At 40.4% G+C, this 23,778-nt stretch overlaps 1 protein-coding gene across 1 annotated transcript; it reads right to left on the bottom strand.

The window, feature by feature from the left end:
• Positions 1-13,090: 13,090 nt before the first annotated feature.
• On the bottom strand, positions 13,091-17,168 carry hbegfa (heparin-binding EGF-like growth factor a). The gene is made up of 6 exons (XM_010897627.4): positions 16,989-17,168; positions 15,923-16,162; positions 15,455-15,653; positions 15,170-15,328; positions 14,707-14,786; positions 13,091-14,453 (listed from the first exon to the last, which is right to left on the bottom strand). The coding sequence occupies exons 1-5, from the start codon at positions 17,029-17,031 to the stop codon at positions 14,714-14,716; spliced, it is 714 nt and encodes a 237-aa protein (XP_010895929.1). The 5' UTR covers positions 17,032-17,168; the 3' UTR covers positions 13,091-14,453; positions 14,707-14,713.
• Positions 17,169-23,778: the final 6,610 nt, after the last annotated feature.

Raw genomic sequence — 23,778 nt, 5'->3', positions numbered from 1 at the left:
TTACTGAGAATGAGTGTTGCTGGAATCTGCCTAACGCTGCTCTTCTTATATATAATTTTTATTCTATTACAGTTTTTTACAATCGCTATGACAGTTTTTTCAATACATTTAACAAGTTTCCTAAACTCTTAACGCACCAACACACCTAAAACACACAATTGGCAAAACGGTTAATTTCATGCTCAAAATCACACATTGTAAACTAAACTCCAAAACTAATTTACAAAATACAATAATACACTAACACAATACACTATGTCTAACAAAACACTGCAAACATGTTTCAAAATCAAATAATTATTCAAAACACTAACACATGTTCTCTTCCAACAGGAACATTTAGTCAATCATAACACAATGACAAAAAAAACACTATCATCAGCTGAAATTACAGAAACTGCATTATTTTATGTATCAGGTCTGCCCTTATACAATAGACAGTATATTGTATTGATCATAGATTGTGTTTTGCACTGCAGTTTCTTTTGATGCCTCTCTACATTTTTGTTTTGTTGGGTTTAGTAAATGCATGCATTTTGTTTCTTTTGCTGCCGAAATTCAATACAAAAAATGAATTACCATCTTAGAGTAGCTTTATAGAATGTACATTTGGCCACATGTTCTCATCCTCTACCTTGCCCCACTCCTCTCCCTTGTCCTTGCCCCACTCCTCTCCCTTGTCCTTGTCCCACTCCTCTCCCTTGTCCTTGTCCTTGTCCCACTCCTCTCCCTTGTCCTTGTCCTTGTCCCACTCCTCTCCCTTGTCCTTGTCCTTGTCCCACTCCTCTCCCTTGTCCTGGTACTCGTCTTCCTCTCCGTCGTGCAGGCATTTTTTTCTTTCTTTCTTTCTTTCTTTCTTTCTTTCTTTGTGTTGCTCCATATTGTTCCTTTTCCACACAATATCAGCCCAAAGAGTACTCTTTTAGAACATAAGATGATGCGATTGAAAGAACCTCAACACCTGAGTGTGCTTCCTAGATGGGAATCAGCTGTGATTTATATATTTGCATAACTTCAATAAGCTGTTTCTCATTAGCAATGGAATAAGATACAGGGAATATATTTGTGTTTCAATTCACAATATACACAGCTGTTTACCTTGACTTTAGCCTGTAAGGTTAGGTTTAGAACATGGTGTTATCTGTTCTGACATACAGTGTGAAAGCATTTGTAAATTTGACTATAAAATTACATTGTTTCGGTCTTGGTTGAGCTTGTGTGTAAAAGAAGTTCAAGCATTTTAAATTTGTGTTAACTGCATGCATTTTGTGTCAAAGCAACAAGAAATGTGTTAATTGTATAGCCTAAAAAGATGGATGTTGTGCTAGCCGTGTTAAGAGTTTAGGAAACTTGTTAAATGTATTGAAAAAACTGTCATAGCGATTGTAAAAAACTGTAAATTACTCATGCCTGCACCGTTGAGGTAGTTTCTGAAAGCCAAGCATTTTAAATGCCAATAACGCTGTTATTAATGTGTAATGACTAATACATTTGAACTTGGACTGCGCTCAGACTTGAGGGCAATTAGCACGATTGTCACATTCACAGTGATTACTTCTGAGCAGGAAATGTTATGTAAATGATCAGATTTGCGCAATTAACCTCACCCAATTTAATGTCATACAAAATCAGCTGAAACATTTGATACTAAATACAAAGTAAATATGTTATACCTTGTTAGAACTCGAGAGTGTGTTTGTTGTGTGTGTGCGTGCATGTGCGTGTGCACGTGTGAGTGCACGTGTGTGTGTGTGTATGTGTAGGCGGGTTGGTTCATGAGAAACCCTGCTCAACTCTACCCTACTGCCAGCATACACCGACGACATGGAACTGATTAGCGCACACACACATCAGCGTAGCGAACCACATGTGAAGCCAGAGGAAGGCCCAAAACTCTCCTTCAGGATGGTTGAAAATGTAACATTATTTGTGTCATACAAAATATTCCATAGGCTTTTATACAGAGGTCCTCGGTTCTGCTGGTGTGTGAATGTATGTTTGTGTGTGTGTGTTTGTGGGTGTGTGTGTCTGTGCGTATGTATGTGTGTGTGTGTGTGTGTGTGTGTGTGTGTGTGCACGTGTGTGTGAGCATGCAGTGTAACACATTTCAGGGCAAGGTCTGAGGCACCTCCGCCACGAGCCAAGCTCGGCTCTCGCTGAGAGAAATGCCATCATCTATTACCTCACCCAGGGAAAAATCCCCTTCTCCTCTCGTCTTGTCCCCACCTCCCTCTGCATTCTTACTCTCTGACCAGAACTCCCACACTGTCTCAACTCTCAGTGGGGGAGAGGGAAAATGAGAAGAAAAAGAAAAAAGGTTGAGACTCGCAGAGGTCAGAGACCCCACTAATTGCCCGGGGGGGGGGGGGTGAATGAAAGAAGGAGATTAGTCGAGGAAGGGAGAGTGAATGAAGGAGATTGATGGAGGAAGGAAGAGTGAATGAAAGTGAAAGAAAGCTGTTTGAGAGGCAGGGAGAAGAAAGAGACAGAGGAATGGAAGATTCTATGTTCTCTAGTGACAGAGGAAATGTTGTCAGACTTCCAACTTCTCAGAGCGGAAGAAAGAGAGCCATCGAGTGTATAAGTTAACATCTCCATTTTGATCAGGAACTGCGGAAACCTTATGATAATGTTTGTTCCACTTAATGAGAGCTCCCTTCATCCTCCTCCCTATAACCAGAGCGTCTCTGTCATCCCTCCATGTCTCTCATCTTTCCTTCCGCTCTCCTCCTTTCATCCTCTCTCATCCCTCCATCTTACTCAGACATCTGTTTGCTTTTCTTTTGTTATGCTTTACTCTGTCATTCATCAGACCAGCCAGCACGTGTTGGGTTTGTCCTTACTGACCACATCACATACTTCAAACACACACCGCGCCACCCACACGCTCACACAAACACACCGAACCACTCGCTCCCCCACACACAATCACTCGCACACCCACCACAAACACACACGCCAACTGGGCATGGGAGTGCTAGAGGATGGAGTCATTGCAACATAAGGGGCAGAGAAAACAAATGAGTCATAATTCATCCTGTTCGCTACTGTGTGCCAGTGTGTGTGTGTGTGTGTGTCTGTGTGTGTGTCTCTGTGTGTGCGTGTTTGTGTGTGTGTGTGTGTGTGTGTGTCCACCCCTTCTCTCCCCAGTCTGTCATATGAGCCTTTCAGGAGATTCTGCAGGCCTAAATAGACTGCTGTGAGAATTTAATAGTGTGATCAAGATACATAACAAGTGTCTGTCCGACACCATGAGATCAGCACAGGGGAATCTGCTGGCATCCCTTCCTAGCCAGCCCCCCCCCCACACACACACACACACACTCACATTCACACACACTCAAACACACGCACACATAGGGGAGAGGAGCTGTATGTCAGGGCTATTTCTGCCCTGAGACATTCAGACGGGAACCTGCAGAAACACCAAGAAACACATGGAGCCTGAACTGCTAGAGAGGGGAGGGGGAGGGGGAGGGGGAGGGGAGGGAGTAGAAGCACTGACAGTAGGAGACAACGGGTGGAGGATCGGTGCAGGGGAGCCGAAGCTCAATCACTGGGACGCAGACAAAATGAAGGGGAGCAGAGGAGACGAAGAGGGATGAAGGGGAGAAAAAAGAGAGGATGAGGCCAGAGGAGGATGGAATAGATCACTGAGGTTCTAGACAGTGATACATCTATGAGACGGTGGGAACCGATAGAAGAGCAGAGAGGAGCAAGGGGAGAACATAAAGAAGGGAGTGCTGACCAACAGATACCGACAGGAAGCTGCAAGGACCAGTCAGCACCTCAGCTGTCACCTCCCTCCGTCTCCCCCTCTCCCACCAGTTCACCACCTCCCAGCAACTCCCCACACCGCCCCCTCTCCTCTCTCTCCTCTCTCTCCTCTTTCTATATCCGACCCTGTCTCTCATCTTCCTTCTCACATTTGTGTCCGTTGTTGCTCACCCTGACCAATGCTAGTGGGCCTTTTGGTTGTTTTTTCTCCTTCCCTCTCCCTGTCTGTGGTAGGGCAGTCACAGTGGCAGTGGACTGTATTTAGTGGAGTGTAGTGATGATAGTGGTTGTGACCTGTCACAGTTTTGTGTGTCAACACACAATGGCCTGTCATCACCTCATCCATCTGACTCTGAGGGGCACAGAGAGACTGACACTCAGCAGCTGGGCCACAACGTGCCAACAGAAGCGTACACAGTGCCTTTAAACTACTCGATCCACTTTCTGCACATTTTGTTGTTTTTTAGACTTAATTTACAATTGGAAAGATTTAAGAGAACACTGCACCTTTATCTTTCCTTTCATAAAAAGTTGAAAAGGAAGGTTTTGAGTGAGGAACAGAAGTGTTCAAATTAAGAGACCACTGGAAATTGAATGCCTCTGTTCCTCACTTAAAACTTTCCTTTTCAAATTTTTTGGAAAGGAAAGAAAAAGGTGCAGTGGTCTCTTAATTTTTTCCAGAGCTGTATATATAGTATATTGGCCATCAATCAACATAAAATGATGACATAATGATGACATAATGACAAAATGAAAATTCTATTTTTGAAAGTTTACTAAAAGTATAATCTAAAGTATCTAATTTCCATAAGAATTCCAAACCTTTATTCAGTACTATGTAGAAATGCCTTTGTCAGGGATCAAAGCTTTGAGTCATCTTGCGTATGAGTCTACCAGCTTTGCGCATCTGGATTTGGGCAGTTTCTCCCATTCTTCCTTGTGGATTGTCTGAACCTCTGTCAGACTGGACAGAGAGTGATCATCAGGTCTCTCCACAGATGAGGTTCAGTGGGGTTCAAGTCCAGGCTTTGGGCCACTCAAGGGCATTCACAGACAGGTGTCCCTCCAGGGCTGTTTTTCCATCTAGCCAACCCAACATAAAGTCCAGATTGACAGAGTGCAATAGAGCAGGTTCTCCCATTTCTATAAAGACACTCTAAAGCTCTGCGTCCATTGGATTCTTGGTCACCTTCCTGACCCAGGCCCTTCTTTCCTGGTTATTAAGTTTGGCCTGAAGGCCAGCTCTGAGAAGAGTCCTAGAGGTTCCAGACACAATGATGGAGCCCACTGTGATCCTGGAATGTTTCAATGCTTTATCAACTATTTTATAACCTTCCCCAGATCTATACCTTCAACATAAATGTCCAAGGTCTGCAGAGTTCCTTGGATTTCATGGCTTGGCTTTTGCTCTGTCATACATTGTGAAGAATGGGACCTTATATGGACAGTTGTGTGCTCTAAATCATGTGCAATCAGTTTAATTTGCCAGAGGAGGACCCTAATCATGTTCTAGAGACATCTTAAGGATGATCAAAGGACACATCTGAGCTGGTATAAATGAACACAAGATGTGGATAAAGCGAAGGGGTGGGAAAACTTTCCAAAGGCACTGTGGTCCTAACCCTAGTGGTAAACATACACACATATACACATATACACACAGACACACACACACAGTCATTGATTGCAGGTAAGTCTTAATGTGTTCCTGTTTGATGGCATCCGGTAAGAGAATGATTAGATTTGCAAGTGTTGGCGTGCGCACTTCCATATTGCTGCGGAAATAACCCATTGTTGCTTAGCAGCTGAAGCAGGAAGCACCTTTCATAATATCTCCTTTACGCACACACACACACACACTCCAAGCACTGCTTTAACAACTCATACACAGGCATTGTCTACACAACTTTAAAACAGCATCACAAATAATAACCTAAACGAACCACAAACACACACACACAAGCACACAAACACTCCAACACATGCACATACACTACAATTTCCTTTTCACCTTATTTACTGAACTTTTTGCTTCTATGCTTGCATGCACTCTTGGTAATTTCATTTTTCACTGGTAAATTTGGGTGTATATCTTCTAAATGTAAAAGATAAGTAAATTCAACATATACAGCTCCGGAAAAAATTAAGAGACCACTGCACCTTTTTCTTTCCTTTCCAAAAAAGTTGAAAAGGAAAGTTTTGAGTGGGGAACAGAAGCATTCAATTTGCAGTGGTCTCTTCATTTTAACTCTTCTATTCCTCATTCAAAACCTTCCTTTTCAACTTTTTGGAAATGAAAGAAAAAGGTGCAGTGGTCTCTTAATTTTTTCCGGAGCTGTATTTGTAATCCTTCATTTTCCTGACCCTTGAAATGTTCAATTTGAACCTGTGGGCATTATGAAAACAAATGTGGGGAAATGTAAATATACAGTCCTGATTGGCTGATCTGATTGGCCTTCAAATCAAATCAGTGTATTACAAATAGCAGGCCAAATGCTCCATCCCACCTGAACAAGCTGAATTCCAGGCAGTTTATTTCTATTTTAGGGTGTCATTTTGACCTCATAGCGTGGAAATCACCTGATCAAAGACATCCTATTTTTATTGGCACTGAACCTTTAATAAAAGGCAGGTGATGCAAGTAAGTTATGTCACATGTGAGTGTTTCCTCTTTATTCTGTTCTATTCCACAAGCCAGGGGGAGGGCAGAACCTCACAACTATCCATCAGACCCAGTTCTTGAATGCCCTACTCCTAGAAGTTAAAAGTAACATATAAAAAACACTTTTCTGCTCCAGCAGTATGTATCTGGGAAATAATTTTCAAAAAGCATTTGTTTGGTGGTTTGTTAATCACAGGAGGACATATTTAATAACTTCAACAGGACAGTGTAACCGTGGCTAAGGCTGACCAATATGACTTTCATATAGCACTAGGATGAATGGAATGTGCACCACAGGCCTCAATGTCATTCACCTCATCAACTTACTGTTCTGTGGAAAAGTGGAAAATCCCTGAGCATTGAACTGGATCCCAGTCGTTTCACAGAGCAACATGTTCTCAACACTCTCTGCAAATCTGAACGTTTCTCCATTAAGTTTGAGGTTGGACAGCATTATTTTATTTTTTTGCAATTAAGTATTTCCTGTGTTTGTGATTGAGTCCTACAGTACATTCCCATATTAGTCATTAAGCAGACACTCCAGAGTCTGGCCTCCTGTGGGAATCAATCCAATAACCCTGGGGCCTCATGTATCAGTACTGAATATAAACTATCCAACATTTTTACTTACAAATGGAATTTGAAATGGTTGTGTGCATAGAAAAGGTTTGATTTATCAAACAGAGCTTTGCAAACAGGTTGGAGATTGCTGTTGACAAATTCACTGCCTCAGTGCTTGTGTACAAACCTGGATATTTGCATCTTAAACACCCCTAAAAAACAACATAAGGTCCAAATGGTCAGTTTAACTGTGATGATTTGACAATGTCATAAAAGAAAATGCAAAACAATGCAACATCAAATCAAGATTTTTTTCTGACATTTAAATATAGGTATAGGTGTTATAGGACCATGTGTGGAGTGCGGGACAGAATTATTTATTTGTTTACTCCCTTGGTGCTTGTTTCAAAACCTTGTTAAAGAGAGGACACTTGGGATAACTGAAGTGTTTTTAGCACTGGTAAAATATGTTGTTTTTCAAAGTATTCAACAATCACCAATATTCTGTTTAAAAACTACTCTTGGTGATGTTATGTTGATCTGAGTGCCATCTGTTCCTCAGATCGTTTTAGGAACCCATAAAAAAAATTAGTTGAGTAACAGTTCATTGAAGGTATATAAACCTAGTTTTGCGGGTATAGATCAGCTGGCTTATTCTTGGTGAGAAGCCACACTAAAATGTAAAAAAAAAAAATTATGAGACCACTGCACCTTTTTCTTTCATTTCCAAAAAGTTGAAAAGGAAGGTTTTGAGTGAGGAACAGAAGGGTTAAAATTAAGAGACCACTGCAAATTCAAAGCTTCTGTTCCTCATTCAACACTTTCTTTTAAACTTTTTTGGAAAGGGAAGAAAAATATGCAGTGGTCTCTTATTTTTTTTCTGGAGCTATATGTCAATCTTTTCTTTTCTGCAAAAATGACAAATTAGTCTAAAAAAATCTCAGTTTATTTGGATTATTAATCATTACAAATAAACATATGAGGTGAAATTATATGAAATGTAACATGAATGTTGTATGACTTCAAAATTTAAAATCAATAATTTTTCTCACAATGTAATTTGGTAATAATTGTGTTCATTGTTGCCCCTAGTGAGCATTATTGCAAGTCAAGCATGTTGGCTTGGATACCTAAACACACGTAGAACATTGCAGTTCATGTTGGTGTGAATTCTCTGCACAAAGAGGCATGTGTTGGCAGAGCAGAAGGGCATTGTAAGGATTGAGGAATGTCACCTGGAAATGCGGCTAGATTTTACTGCAATATTTCTGGGAGCTGCTGTATCCTGTTTATATGTCATAGTTTTAACACACACAGAAATGTTACCTTTTCCTAAACTCACAGGAACCACAAACATTTCTCTTACCAAACTCTATGATCTCTAACCACTAACCTAACTCTAACCCTAAACCCTATAGTGGCTCTCAAAGGTATTTACCTCCCTTGGACATTTCCAAATATTATTGTGTTACAACATCAAAATAGATTAAATTAGGTCATATTTAAGAATAAAATCTGAAATTGTTTCTAAATTAACTAATTGATTGCATAATTATTCACTCCCCTTAATCAATATTTGGTAGAGGCACATCAGGCAGCAGTTACAGCTATCTGGATATGTCTTCCACCAGTTTCACATATATGGGCACAGCAGCTGTAGTTCATTGTTCTTTCTCCAAAAAATTGTTTAAGCTCCGTCAAGTTTGATGGTGAACAGCAATTTTTAACTCTTCCCAAATATTCTCAATTGGATTGAGGTCTGGGCTTTTGACTGGGCCACTCCAGGACATTGACCTTTTTGTGTTTATGCCACTGCAGTTTGGTTTTGGCTGTAAGTTTGGGACCATTGTCTTGCTCAAAAATTAATCTGATCCCAAGTCCCAGGTCTCTTGTAGACTTCAGCCAGGCTTTCTCCAGAATGTATTTGTTCTTCGCTACATACATTTTTGCCTCTGTCTTCACAAGCTTCCCAGGTCCTGATGCAGAGAAGCATCCTCATAACATGATGCCTCCACCACCTCCAACATGTGTCATGGTAGCAATGGTGTTCTCAGGATAATGTGCTGTGTTAGGTCTGAGTCAAACATAGTGCTTAGCGTTGAGGCAAAAAAAGTAACATTTTGGTAATATCAGAAAATTAAATATTCTTCCACTTGGTGAATTTTCTTCAATTATGCGACAGTCTCCCACAGAATGATTTCTTTTTCAAACAGTGTCTTTATTTTTTCCACTTTCCCATGAAATCCACTGGTGTGTAGCACCCAGACTATTGTTGCAGTATGCACATTGTCTCCCAGCTAAGTCATGTAAGACTGTAATCGATATTGAGTTGCCATAGGCCTCATGGTGGTTTCTCTGACTAGTGCCCTTATCACCAGGATACAACATTTTGGAGGACTGCCTATTCTAGAGTAACAGTTGTGCCCTATTTCTTCCATGATTAATGGACTTTTCCATGATCCAGAGGATATTCAATGCCATAGAAATGTTCTCATTTCCTACCCCTGATTGGTGCTTTTAATATTTTTCTGGATTTGCTTTGAATGTTCCTTTGTCTTCATGATGTTCAGTTTCTGTTAGGAAATGTACTAAACAACTGTGAGACCTCCCAGAGCCAGGTGCATTTAACCTGAAATCATCTGAAACATAATAGATTTAGGGCCTGTTTCACAGACACAGATTAAGCCTAGTTTAGGACCAAAAAATGAAGTTCAATAGAAAACTCCATTGAGCTTGTTTTCAGTCCTAGACCAGGCGTAATCTGTGTCTGTGAAACAGGCCCTTAATTGCACCAGGTGGACACATTGGAGTTAATTGGTTGCACCACAGCTCATTCAGGTGTGTCATAGCAAATGGGGTAAATAAGTTTTATATTTGCAATTAATTCAGAACTATTTGCTAATTTTATTTTTCACTTTGACATTATGATCAGTGGCAAAAACACCTGATCAAACCCATTATGGTGGAAAAGTAAAATGTGGAAAAGGCCAAGGGGGGAGAGAAACTGTGTCAAGACTATATCAAGTTGTGTCTTTTACCAAAAAAACAAACCCAATGCCAGAAATACTATCGTCTTGATCTGAAAGATCATGATTAATTCACTTTGGGATTGACTTGGCAATCCATGCATTACATCATAAGGATTTATCAGTCCTCGGTGTTCTGAGGTAAGGACAAGCCATGGAAGATTCTCTATAGTTCTGTCCCTGTTTGGGTGCATATGTCTGTCCTGCCTGCCTGTCTGTCTCTCAGACCTGGGAATAGCAGCAAGCTATGTGACCATGACTACACTGAACTATTTCTGTGGGCTCTGACACTTGACATTGATAGGACATTGACAGGCCAGGCAGAGGCCCACTACTGTATATGCCACACACACACATGCATTCACACATGCAAAAAGTACAATGTGTAATAGAGGAAAAGTTGCACTACTCAGCAATAGCTTAACTTGAATGTAGACATTCAAGTTAAGTTGATTGACCATTGTTGGCCTACAAATGAATCACAGCCTCAGATATAGCCTACTGCACTGTGAATCTGTTAAACGTGTTTTTTTCCAGTTTCCAATGCGGCATAGATTACCAACAAGCACAGCACTATTGCTCAATATATGGTTTTAGCAGAGCTGAGCATGTATAATCTGAGTTCATGAGACACACCCTGCAAGTTGGAGCTGAATATCTGGCTTCAACCAGTTCTCCCTCTGTGTCACCAATGTCAAAAAGAAAAAATACATATTTATATACAAACGTTTAACATTAGTGAAACACAGCAGTTTTCATTTGACTAATTATTAGTCAGCATTGTCAGATCCAGCATGAATCAACGGTTTGAGTCTTACTAACTTCCAGAACAATTTAACCATAAATGTAACCATTTAACACAGTCCTCTCTTCCCTCATTTCTCCTCCATGCTTTTGCCCGCTCAACATTCCAACGGGGTCCCTAAACCACCAACGACCTCACATCCAACAGCTCCCATTGGCCCGTCCCTGAACACACACACACACACACAGAGCCACGCACACTAGTGGCAGCATCATCATCCGGACAGGAGGTGATATCAGAGAATGAGTAACAGTTGTTGAGTCTCAGCCTGTCTTCTGTCTATGGATCCTGCTGAGTCCATTGACTGAACCAGACCACGAAGCCTGGCTGTGTGATGTTACACACACCACCGCAGCATTGTTCTAACCCACAAGGCATTTACCGTAAGGGCCTGGTCTGGGCTCTGCAGCAGCTCTGTGGGGTATTGGTATTTAGGAGTGGTCAGCGGTGAAATGCTTAAGTGTTATTGTGTGTGTGTGTGTTTGTGTGTGTGCGATGGGGGCGTTCCTCCGCATGCATGTGCCACGCAGTACGTTTGTCTATGAGTAATCAGGAGAGGTAGTGGTGAGCACATTCCTCAGGCTAGTAGCCATCTGTTGTGACTAACTGTGCAGTGGTATAGTGGTGGGATACGTTGCTTTCAGATCAGGTGTCTCAATAACATCTGTTCCTCCCAAAAGGCTTCTTGGACCATTGGTGTACAAACAGGTTTATGTCCTCCCACCATACACAGACACACACTGTAACCAGCCGCTCCGTAACATCTGATTGATCTGTCAGTGTGGTTGTGTCACCATTATTACGTAGTCTTGGATCTTCAGATGACTACACTAGATCTGAGGAGAACAGCTGTGGGGTATATTAGTCTTCTAGCTGGGTTGCCAGGTCTCCTTCTGCTTTTGCCAGCGCCTCTGTCATTTGCATTATCAAATGCGCAGATGGTTTATTGACATATGAGTAAGGGTATAGAGTAAACGTAAGTAACCTAGAAGTAAATTAGCAACAAGTGAACAAGGGTTGCGACGACTGGTTCCACATCCTGAAGGCAACCCCTGGCCAGGATACAGGTGCTCTGGTCAAAGGAGTCGCTGAAGCGTGGGGGAAAAGGAGCAAGAAAAAGGAAACACAAATATTATCCTTTCTATAATTATATCCAGTGACTTAAAGGCCCAAAAGACACACTACAGTTTTTGTCACAGACTGGTCACTGTGTAAAGATTACTTCAATACAAAGTCCCGTCTACAACATAGGAAGTCAATCAGAGAGCTACAGAAATGGTTCCCCTAACTATCAACATTCAAACATAGGCCATTAGGGTAGTATCTAAATGTTATGATGTCTATATTTATAGACAGAAACTGCTAAAACATTACTTTTTAGAAGTTGTAACCACTGCAAATACCTCAACTTCATACTTTCAATCCAAAACAAATGACACTAAATTGACATAAGAGAGCATCAAGAGGCAAATATTTTTGTGTTTACTGCTACGGACCTAAAGGTTTTTATCATTTCTATTATGACGGGAATAATCAGATCAGACCTTTAACCACTAAAAAAGATCTGATTTTATACGTTCTGGTGAGGTTGTAGTTAGATGTGTAGTTTAATACAGGTCGCACTGGAATGTAGCAAACGTTTAAGCAAAGTGAACGCACCTCAGATCTTTTGCTACTAATTGGTCTCTTTACATAAAGGCTACTTGTATGTACACAGATTCAGCCCAACTCTTAATTCATTTGGTCCATAAATTGCTCTTTTCATTGATTACAGCAGATCTCACAGAGCTAATCTTAAAAATATAAAAGTTGGGCTGCCTGTGTAGACAAAGCATAATTTGCATTTGACATGTGAATGTGTGGTGAGGTGAGCGTTAAAGCAATCAGGGATATATTTAATGGACAGCGGCCGTGATGACCAAGTGAACCAACCCAACACCTGTTTTCTAAGCTCTACAATCGCTATATCACCATTTACATTAAATTGAACATTCCAAAAACTTTAAAACAAACTGTTTAGAATTGGGCTGCCTTTGTAAACATTGTATTTTTAGCTCTAATAAATCACTTACCACTGGATAGACAGGAGCTGCAGACCTGAGCTGCAGACACCTTATCTTAATTTGATTTACACCCCATGGAAATGATCCCGAACAAAAGGAAGTGTGAATTTTTATGTGGTTAATAATATGTAGAAAAACAGGATGATTCAAGGACGATGTGTATGGTGACCAAAGTACACTACAATGTCTTCTTGAATTCTGAGGGAAAAAACTTTATTTCTTTTCTGAGAGAAAAAAAATATTTTGAATAGGAATCACTTCAAAAATGCATTTTTCAGGTTGTATTTCTTGAGAATATTTTTTTTTTTTGCAAAATGCTGAACACTTAAATTTATTCACATTTCATCTCAGCATTTGAATTACAGTACATAGCTGAGTAGGGTCTTATTTCCTAACACTGACCACAATGTTAATACAAGACAACACATCTAACTGGCATGGTAACATAAAGAACTGCAATTGTAGATTATCTTTGAGATTTCTTTCTCCAATACAAAACTAGACAATTAATTCATTTTGCTATCTTCCAACACAAGCTAAAATGGCTGGACTTGACAACACACCAGAGTTTGTTATTTTATCAATTCCATGTCCTGATTTTAATACATAATTGTAGAATAGGTTATATTCAATCCATGTGTGGATGTTTTGTTAATGTTCTTCACAGAGTCAAAACCAGAAAAGCAATGCCACCATGTCATAAAGGCACATACAAAGAGACCTGTCAGTGGTACATTGGTACAGTAAACCACAAAGATGTTTAACCAATCAGTAGGCTGTACACAGGCAGCCAATATCAAAGACAGGAACAGTTGTCCTTATAAGACAAAACAGACATTTATTCAGAAATGTGTACTTTTTGAAAATCACTGTAAATGTTTTTATTTCCTTTTATCGTAGTTTTCATCAATAAATATAATTTAACATTTAAATATAAAAACATAACAATGACCTTATAGATTTCCTTTACAAACTGGCAGTGCATCTTTGGGTGGATGAAGTAAATACAGCAAGAAAGACAACAACATCACATAAATAAATAAATTAAAAGGTAAGCATATGGTATAAATAAACGTTTTACTGTACACTACAAAACGACAATGAGAAACATGTGCAGGAAAATAAATATGCTGATTGGTAAAAACCACACTCCTTTTGAAGAAAGTCTAGATTTCTCATGTCCTTTTAGTCTGATTAATTTTACAACACATTCTTCTTGACTTCTTGTTTTTTTAAAGCAGTGCTTAGTCCAGAAATGATCCTCCTTGACCGCTCAGTATCCATACCTTCATCATCACTCCAGTCCTTTCTCCCAGCAAATCAGAGTTACAGTTTCAGGCAGGCTTTCTCCTGATTCTTTGCAAAGCCTCCTGAGGAATTCTGAGCTACCCAATCACATCTGTGCATCAGTGAGAAGGGATGGGGCTGTATGTGTCCGTGCCAAGCCCTATCTACACCTACACATCTCTTTACCATTCATTCCAAGTCTCTCAGAGTTCCCTCTTGGCTTTTTTCACTTCTTCTTTTTCTATTTTGAGGTAGAACTTCCATATCCTTTCCTGAAATAAAGCAGGGAAAAACAATGAGCAATCAAGTTTCCATTAAACCTCCCTTTTTCTAAAGACTGAAAACAAAAACGAAACTAATCTTCCACTAATTTGAATCTGTCCATGCAATCCTACTCTAATGTACAAGTACAGTGTATTCATGCTATGATGATGTTTTGCTTTCTGTCTGTCTGCTATCATCAATGTGGAGGATTAACATTCAACTCTTAAAAAGAAAGGATTTCCGGTGTCTCAGCCTTCTTACCAGCTCTTCAATGGTTGGGCGCTGAATCCAGTTTCACCTTCTCCTCATTCTCTACATCGTACGCTCCTCGCTTGTGATACCTGGAGAAAAACAAGAACAGTTGAGTTTAGACCTGTGGATCTATTTTGGAACAACAACACAAACACCGGTGGTCCCTTTAGCTGCTGTGAGGTGACACTAGAAAAATTCAAAGCTGACAGTGTTGAACCATCCTGTCATGCTTTCGGGTATTATGACCATGTTTCCCTTTCCCCAAACATTAATTTACATTGTGTAATGGTCATTTCCTGTTGACCCATTTACACATTGTGCAGTGCCAATACTGACTCAGTCAATCTCCCGCTGCTACATAACACAACGTCTAATCTAATCTCATACACCTGCGTACGGCAGGAAGTAGTGGCCAAAAAGGGGCCAAACTCCTCGTGCGCACGCGTCCATGTTTTAAGGCTGTAGTACTGACCTGAGGGCCAACAGCAGACCTATGATGGTGAGGCACAGAGACGACAGCACCACAGCCACCACCGCCAGGGCCGTGGTCCGGTTGTATCCCCCCATGTCCCTCCCTTCTGAAGCCTGCGTGTACACGTGACAGCGCTCCCCGGAGTAACTGGGGTGACATCTAAACCAGGAGAGGGAGAGAAGGTGAGCCCTGGTGCATACGGTACAACACGCACACTGTAGAGTGTAAAGACTGAGAGAGAAACAGGAAAGAACGAGGGGGAGAGGAAAGAGAGGTGTTTCTTACATGCATGATGGAGCTTTGAATTCCGCCAGGTAGTGACAGGTCCCGTGGAAACAGAAGTCCTTATACTTCTTCAAACAAGGGTTCCTTTTCAGCCCTCTTCCTTTAGACTTCTTTTTTCCCTTTCCTTTCATCCTCTTTCCTTCACTCATTTCAGCTTCCAAGATGGCAGAGGGGTCTTTAGGTTTTCTCGAAAAGGCAACTAAAACAGGACACGTGCAGATCTTATTCAACCGAATCAATGGATTTGGACACAACATCTCTGCTTGCATTCAGTCAATATATAAAGGGGTTAAAATGGACCTGACAAACCATCTGCCATAAAAAGGAAGGTATAACAGGGTAATAAAACGTGTTTATAAAGACTTATATAATGAACATGCCATTGAGGATTCCATAACTAAGAAATAATAGGAATACAGCTAACAAAGCAATGACCAAACATGATTCAAGATGACTTATGGGACATACCTTGAGGTAATTCGATCTCGTAGTCGCTTGAGGCTTCTTCCTCATCTTCGTCTTCATAGCTGTAATCAAGGTTATTCTCATCCTCTTCATCATCTGCCAACACCGGACCCTCCACATCATTGGTACTCTCCATCCTTCTGTCGCTCAAAACATCCAACAATTGGATGATAGCAGTGTGCTGCCGTGGCCGCTCGCTCTCAAACCTGTCCACCGCGGCTCCGATGACCAACCTCGACACCACTGGACAACCCCCCAAAAAAACAAGATTAACATTTAAAAGTCATTATTGATGCTACACCAATAAATTGTGATTGGTTCACAGACGCACGCTACATTGTGTGAGGAGTTTACCCAATGAGTACAACTGGTTGAAAATATGTAATTTTAAACTAAATTGATTTGCTCACTGGTAACAAATGTTTTTCTTTCCTAGTTAAAACACAGTAATAAATGCAGGTGCCAAGAAAATGGAGAGGATTGACTTGGCAAGTTAAAACATGTCTCTAAGTCTGGGCTGCCTTGGGGAAGGGCTCTTGCTTCTGCCCTCCAGGTGATCCTATAAAACCTTATCATTGTGTCCAATTCCAAGGGCTAACAGGCACCCTACAACTTTATGTATGTATAGTATTCTATACAGGGGAGACTATAATCCTGTTTGGCTATGGTACACAAAATATTGCATAGACAGACAGTTAGCTAATGTACAAGAATATTAGTTAAAAATAAGTATAGGCCTATATCCAGTTACATAAAGCATGCTTTGAAATAGAAAAATGACCCGCACTTCGTTCTTGAATAGCAAAGGCCAGCCTACACATTAAGAAATTCCTTAACTAATTTTAAACGTTTATGAAACATGCTCAGAAGATCAAGCATGAGAAGTTTCCCCAATTGCAAAGTCACCCGAATAGATCGTCTCTTATGAATAAGAAATAAACCATTTAAGAATGAAATGTGACAAATTACTAGTCCCGCCAACAGCATATTTCATAGTAAATTATTAACGCAATAGAAAACTAACTAAAATCATCTCACAAGAGCGCTAACACCGTAATTTGACACTTACCCAAGGCATGAACCAGCATAAACGCCACTTGTAGAAACCTCATTTTTTTACACTTCAAATCACAAGCACCAACTACAATTCAAAAAAATAATCGCAGTACTTCCTTTTTCCCTTCTATTGTCCACGTAAGTAAATATTCCTTCTCTTCGAACGTTCCAGATATTTATTCGTTTCACGGTGCAACTTGCCGGGCGCTTCTTAAGTATCGGTGGGACGCGTACGCAGTATTGTCGGTTAGGAAAGAGTAGAAGGCCAGCGCAGTGACGATTTATATAGACCCTCGACCACGCCTCTTATAGCTGTGCTACACTATTCCAACATCAAATAAATGAATATTAATACCCTTTAAAAAGTTATCAGAACATTATATTTTACAATATTAAAAGAAAACTATTACTTTAAAGTCAGTTACTATTTTAAAATCGCTACAAATAAAGAGAGATCTGATGCATGACAGGGTCAATTTTCGAGGCACAGTTGAATGAACCTTGTGCAGAAAGAATTACTTTTTCAAATAGATTTTCCATTTAAAATATTTATTGGCCTATGGTTTGACTGTAACATGGAAACCGTATGTTTTCAAGTTGTTAAAATGAGAAAAAGCCATTGATCTGAATTAACCAATCTGAAATAATCAATTTATCATATGCCTACCTGTGCAGATTGATAGCTAAATAGGACTGCATTTGTGAAACATGCTTGAAATTCTGTCACTCTGTAGATGCCAGAACTGGCATGCGCAGCCAATTATTGGAATATAACTGTGGCACACAATAAACCTGAGCCATATTTCTGTGCACTTGAAGGAACTTGGAACTTAACACCCACCCCTGGAGAATAACTTAAGTCAACAATATGACAGTAAATACACCCTTCCATATTGGTGGGGAAGAATACTTTTTCTGTGACTTGTCAGATTAAACAAGTGCCAAACACTGACTAGCATGCAACATTAAAGTCAATTCATGCAGCTTCGAAGTAGGGGAGACTGGAAATGATTGACACACAATTTTCAGGGGTTCAATTTCTCAGACACTGCTTAAGCTAATACATTAATGATGTGATTCAAACAACCTCAAAAATGTCTGCTGCAACTTTTTATATAACATATTGGGCCTAACCAACTATGAGTTTAACTAACATTAACAACACTTGTTGCATTTTTTATGCCTGGGGTAATGAATTACCTTTCTGCTACAGATAACCCCAACAAATTACTGCAGTGTGAATATTGCCCATTTTAGAGATATTGTGTAAGATGAGGAGATTAGAATCCAGGAAGGAAATTAATAGAGGAATCTATTACACTATACTCTGGGTCCACCCAGCAGGCTCATGACCAATCAACATGGTTATGAACATGCAATCACAGTGTGTGAAGTGAAAAGTGGAAAAGGCAAAAGTAAAAAAGTACTGTCAAATAAGATCTGAACAACTGTTTAAAATAACAAGTACATTAAAATTACATATTGTAAATAACTAATTAAATTCTAATTAAAATGTACAAATAGTCATCAGAATAATTTCTTACAAGGATCTTATTAATAAGATACAGTTCACAAGCTAGCTAACGTAGCATATTTTACTCAGCTAAACACAATATCTTGCCCACCAGGAAACATTTACAGTTTTTCATAATTGTTTACACACAAAAACTGAAACACGAAACGTAGTCACCGAAACCTGAAACTCGTGTACCAAATCCCTGAACCAAGTCAGCAAAATTGCAAACACAATTCCTGCTTTACACTCAATACCCACTCTTCACAGATGTAAACACTAGTTGATAAATTGTTCACTTAGATATCAGAACTTCAGCACTATAAATGGCCACACATGAACTCTGCTGTTCTGGTGGAAAATGGAAGTTAATGGTGAAGAAAGAGTTTGAGGGCAAGGAGTGAGAGGAGGAGGAAGAGGTGGAGGAGGAAGGACAGTTGTCTCAGATGCGATCAGGGCCACACTGGTTGACCTTGTACTCAACCATGGTTTGAGTATGAGGGAGGCTGAGTTCAGCCCAACCTGAGCCACTACATGGTTGCATCCATCATCCGTACATTCAGAAAAAAGAACCGGTAAGTTACCTACCATCTACTTTATGTTCTTTATGTATGTACACTGTAGTGTACTAACCAGTAAGTTACCTACCATCTACACTATGCTCTTTATGTATGTATACTGTAGTGTACTAACCAGTAAGTTACCTACCATCTACACTATGCTCTTTATGTATGTATACTGTAGTGTACTAACCAGTAAGTTACCTACCATCTACACTATGCTCTTTATGTATGTATACTGTAGTGTACTAACCAGTAAGTTACCTACCATCTACACTATGCTCTTTATGTATGTATACTGTAGTGTACTAACCAGTAAGTTACCTACCATCTACACTATGCTCTTTATGTATGTATACTGTAGTGTACTAACCAGTAAGTTATCCACCATCTACACTATGCTCTTTATGTATGTATTCTGTAGTGTACTAACCAGTAAGTTACCTACCATCTACACTATGCTCTTTATGTATGTATACTGTAGTGTACTAACCAGTAAGTTACCTACCATCTACACTATGCTCTTTATGTATGTATACTGTAGTATACTTACCAGTAAGTTACCTACCATCTACACTATGCTGTTTACCACAGTCTGACCTGTCAGTAGGCCTATGTTACTCAGTGATTTTTGGCCAATGTTACAGTAATGTCATTTCATATTCAAAGAAAATAGATTATTTCAGCTTAGTGTAACCAATAATATCATATTTGTGGATCTTCTGCAGAACTGAGAGACGTCCAGGCCATGGTGGAAGACACTGGCTGTTCACACCAGAACATGAGACCGCTATTGTGGATATGGGGGAGGCAAACAATACCATTAGACTATGAGAAATCCAGAACCACATAATTACAGACTACACAGTATTAAATAAGATTCACCAGGTGTGAATCCGGATGGAACCGGTCTACAGGGTGGCATTTGAGCAAAACTCAGAGAGGGTTAAAGAACAGCATAATGAATATGTGCAAGTAAGTACTATTCTGTGAATTGACTATCATATCAGCCCTGTTTAGACACACGACAGTACTGTAATGTGTTGTGCCTCACCATCCCCTCGCACGCATGCCTCTTGTCCAGGCAATGGAGTGGATGTGGGGCTTTTGGCGGCTAGATCCATCACTCCAGTAGATTCTTTCCCCGATGTTTAGCCAGGGAGAACATCGCTCCTGATGTAGATGAGGTGCTGTGACCAGACCAAAATAGGAGGCAGGGTGCAACCTGATTTATTTTTCCTTACATTCTGCATGTGTCTTTTTGTGTTTTGAATTTTGAAAGAATGAGCCACAATGCTTTGCTTCGTTTTCTTCTGTTGGGTATGGAAAGTGTTACATACATAACACAAGTGTTAGAAAATACTTCATTTCGGAAATAAATGACAATGTATTAGTTAAGTGTATTGCATCTCTCTTTATTTATGTATATTTGAGTAGGCATACATTAGTGTAACCCTCTTTTACAACTGGCTACAGTGTAAGAACAGTACATTTTTTCCAATCCAAATATGTTGGTTGTCCCATGTTTGTTGTTGATGTGCTGTAAAATGCTTCAGTCCTTTTCTGCTGCATATTCACACTTAACCCATTTTGTTTTTGACATAATGCCCAGTTCACCCCATTCACTACTTGAACAGCTGCTCTTCTTATGGATGTATGGTGGATGTGGTACCTGTTCACTCAGTCAAAGCCATGAGCTATTTTCAATGTTATCTAATGTTCAAACTTTTTTTATTTGGATCGATCAAAGTATCAGCTAATCTAGCACAGATGTTTCCGCTGTAGTGTGTTCCCTTGTAGCTCAGTAGGTAGAGCATGGGGCTTTCTGGGTACAGGGCCCACAGGACGAATATGTAGACATTCACTACCTCAGGTTGCACGGGTTAAAAGTAATTGTTAAATTGACATAAATATAAATTATGACCGTCTACATTTTATTCCCTTAATTTTGTATTTGTGCTAACTGAATATATACAATCATTGTACAATATTTAAACTCTACAACCTATATATCTATATAACCAATCAATATTCTACAACCTGGCAAAAACTGTGGGCTCTGAATAACACTGGAGAAGCATAGGGGTTACAAAACCTTATGTTGGGAAACACCTTTACACGCACACTATCTGTATATGAACTTCAGTCACCTATAGGTGTGGCATATCTAGATCATTCCTTCAAGAAACCATAGTTATATTTTTAACTAAAGTTCCCTTCCAGCCAATCACTTTGTAAGACAAACGGTGGGGAAAACTGTAAGCTTTTAGGCTGGATCTCTATACTGTTTCTGCTGGAACCTATAGCACACTGTGTGCCATGCTGGAGACTGTGATGCCAATAAAACCTCACAAATGTGTGAGGTGAAGCCCAGACCCCGCAATGTTGGGGTCAGCCAATCCTTGGGCTACAGCAGTTGACACAGAACTCCACTCAACAGGCGGATGACATCCAGGAGACAACGTTTATTGGGCCAGCGGGGAGAGGCAACATCCAATGCCAGGTGTTTCTGTCCCGCATAGGCACAATCAGATACACTGGGGACGGTCTGGACGGTCTGGACGGTCTGGACAGTCTGTCTGCGCGAGAGGGTCCGTACCAACAAGCACACTCGGGTTTCTCATGAAGAGGAACAGCGGACAATGCACTTCTTCTCACATATATAAATCTGTGATAGCTTTCATAGAAGCTATTCCTCCTAGACAAGAGTTCCGCACTTGACCTGTGCGACAGGGAGCAAGCCACTGTAAACAGAGAGGGAATGCGTCCACCTGTCCTGTTGATGTAAGTCAATGAAGAGGTTCCAGTGAAGGTGGTGAGTTAAGTTCAGACCCGTGGCCAACATCTAGTTCCTGAACTGGTTGCATTTACAGTAGCCAGAGGGGAATTACTGCTGTCCTCCGCAACAGCGTTTTCCCCAATCCTGGTCCTGGGGACCCAGAGGGGTGCAGGTTTTAGTTTTGGCCCTGGCACTCACACACCTGTTTCAAATGTTGCCCTACCACCTACATACCTGATTGACGTAATCAAACTATCATCAAGTCTTTCATTTGAATCAGGTGTGTGAGTGCTAGGGCCAAAACCAAACAAATGCACACTTTTGGGTCCCCAGGACCAGGACTGGGAAACACTGCTCTACAGTATCGTTCTTAGAAAGCAGAGGCAGGAGAAGGGAAAGAGTGTGTGCTACCACCTGCTGGTGTGACTCTGCTACTAACGGCTAATTGTCTAGGTAAGCAAGTATCCTGAGCTTACAGCATGTAATTGGAGAAAGAGATCCACTGACCACATTGGTAAAGGTGCAAGGATATCTGCCTTTCTTTAACAGAATGACTAGGAATTTGTAGGCGAAAGCCCCGGAGTAACCCAGAAAGTCTGAAATGAGATGCACTGCGTTTTACCTTTATGAAACCAGACCTTATGAACCTTCTTGATCTTCCCCTGCCTGTTTCTGGCATAGAGGCAATCTCTAACGTCAGGACCTGTGCTGCTATCCTTCAGATGGACAATGCTGTCGCTTCAGCAAACTGGAGGTTGTAACCCTGCACCACTGCAGTTCACAAATGCCTCTGGTCACCACAGGCAGCCAGCTCTGTACAAAGGGGAAACTCGTTCTCAATTTCTTTATAATATTCATCTTTCTTGGTCGACAAGGGTCTTATTGAGGGAAAAGTGCTCACCAAGAATGCAAATCACTTTAGAAATTGAGTGATTAAAAGGCATCATTTTAGTTTTTATCCAGTTAGTTGCCACAGGAAGGCAGGTCCTCCATAAAGTGGCAAACTGTGCGATTAAGTAAAAGGTAACTCTCTCTATCTGATGCCAGCTCAACCACTAATAACTCAACAACTTGAATACCCATCATGCGCGTGTGTGGGCGCGCATGTGCATGTCCATAAGTGCGTGCATTGGTGGGTGTTTGTGAATGCGTGTGCAGTAACAGCTTTATGGCCACTCAGAACAAGCTGTGCAGGTTTGATCACTAACCTTGTCTGATAAATTACCTTCATAAAAAATAGGAGGCTACTTTTCCACAAAAGGAATGTTTGGTTGCAATACAATTCCTCAACAAGTAGAGTTTGCTGTACACCCACGGTCTGAGGTTTGTGTGGAGATACACAAACATTCCTGTCAATGACCACATTTATAAATACCAATCCTTGCGGGAAATAGTGGCGCACACATGGTTTAGGCTATATTGTAAGCAGGCAGATTTAAAAATGTGCGTTCATATGACAGCAACGCAGTTGGACCGTCCAATGGAAATCACTGAAAAACAAAAATACATACTGGAAAGTATAAGCAAAAAACATAGAAAAATGTATTGTTACCTTCCTAAATCGAGAGAACATAAGTGGCAAAATACCTGACAACTGTGACTCCGGCAAGATTTAGATACATCTCGACTAGAGATTTAGTGAGCCTAATGCTATCGAGAGAGAGCACAGCAGGACCTCCTGGCTATCGAGATAAAGCATGCTATGTGTGGAAATTCCTAATCCCCTGCCAATTGATGACAAAATTAGGAAAATGTTTCCATAGAAGGCAAAGAATTTGAAAACAAATCAAACATTGATAAACGTCCATATTTATTAGGCCCAGCCTTCATTTATTTTCGCCTGTCATGCATACATTCCAACAAAATACATTTAGCTAATAATATAACATTTGAAATGTCTTTATGAAACGTGTTTTTGTGTAACGTATATTTTATATTTTATTCCATTTTA

Source organism: Esox lucius, chromosome 4, assembly GCF_011004845.1.
Source record: "Esox lucius isolate fEsoLuc1 chromosome 4, fEsoLuc1.pri, whole genome shotgun sequence".
In the NCBI taxonomy this organism is placed as follows: Eukaryota; Metazoa; Chordata; class Actinopteri; order Esociformes; family Esocidae; genus Esox; species Esox lucius.
Note: the sequence above shows the minus strand (reverse complement) of the source record. Positions and strands in the feature narration are given on the sequence as shown.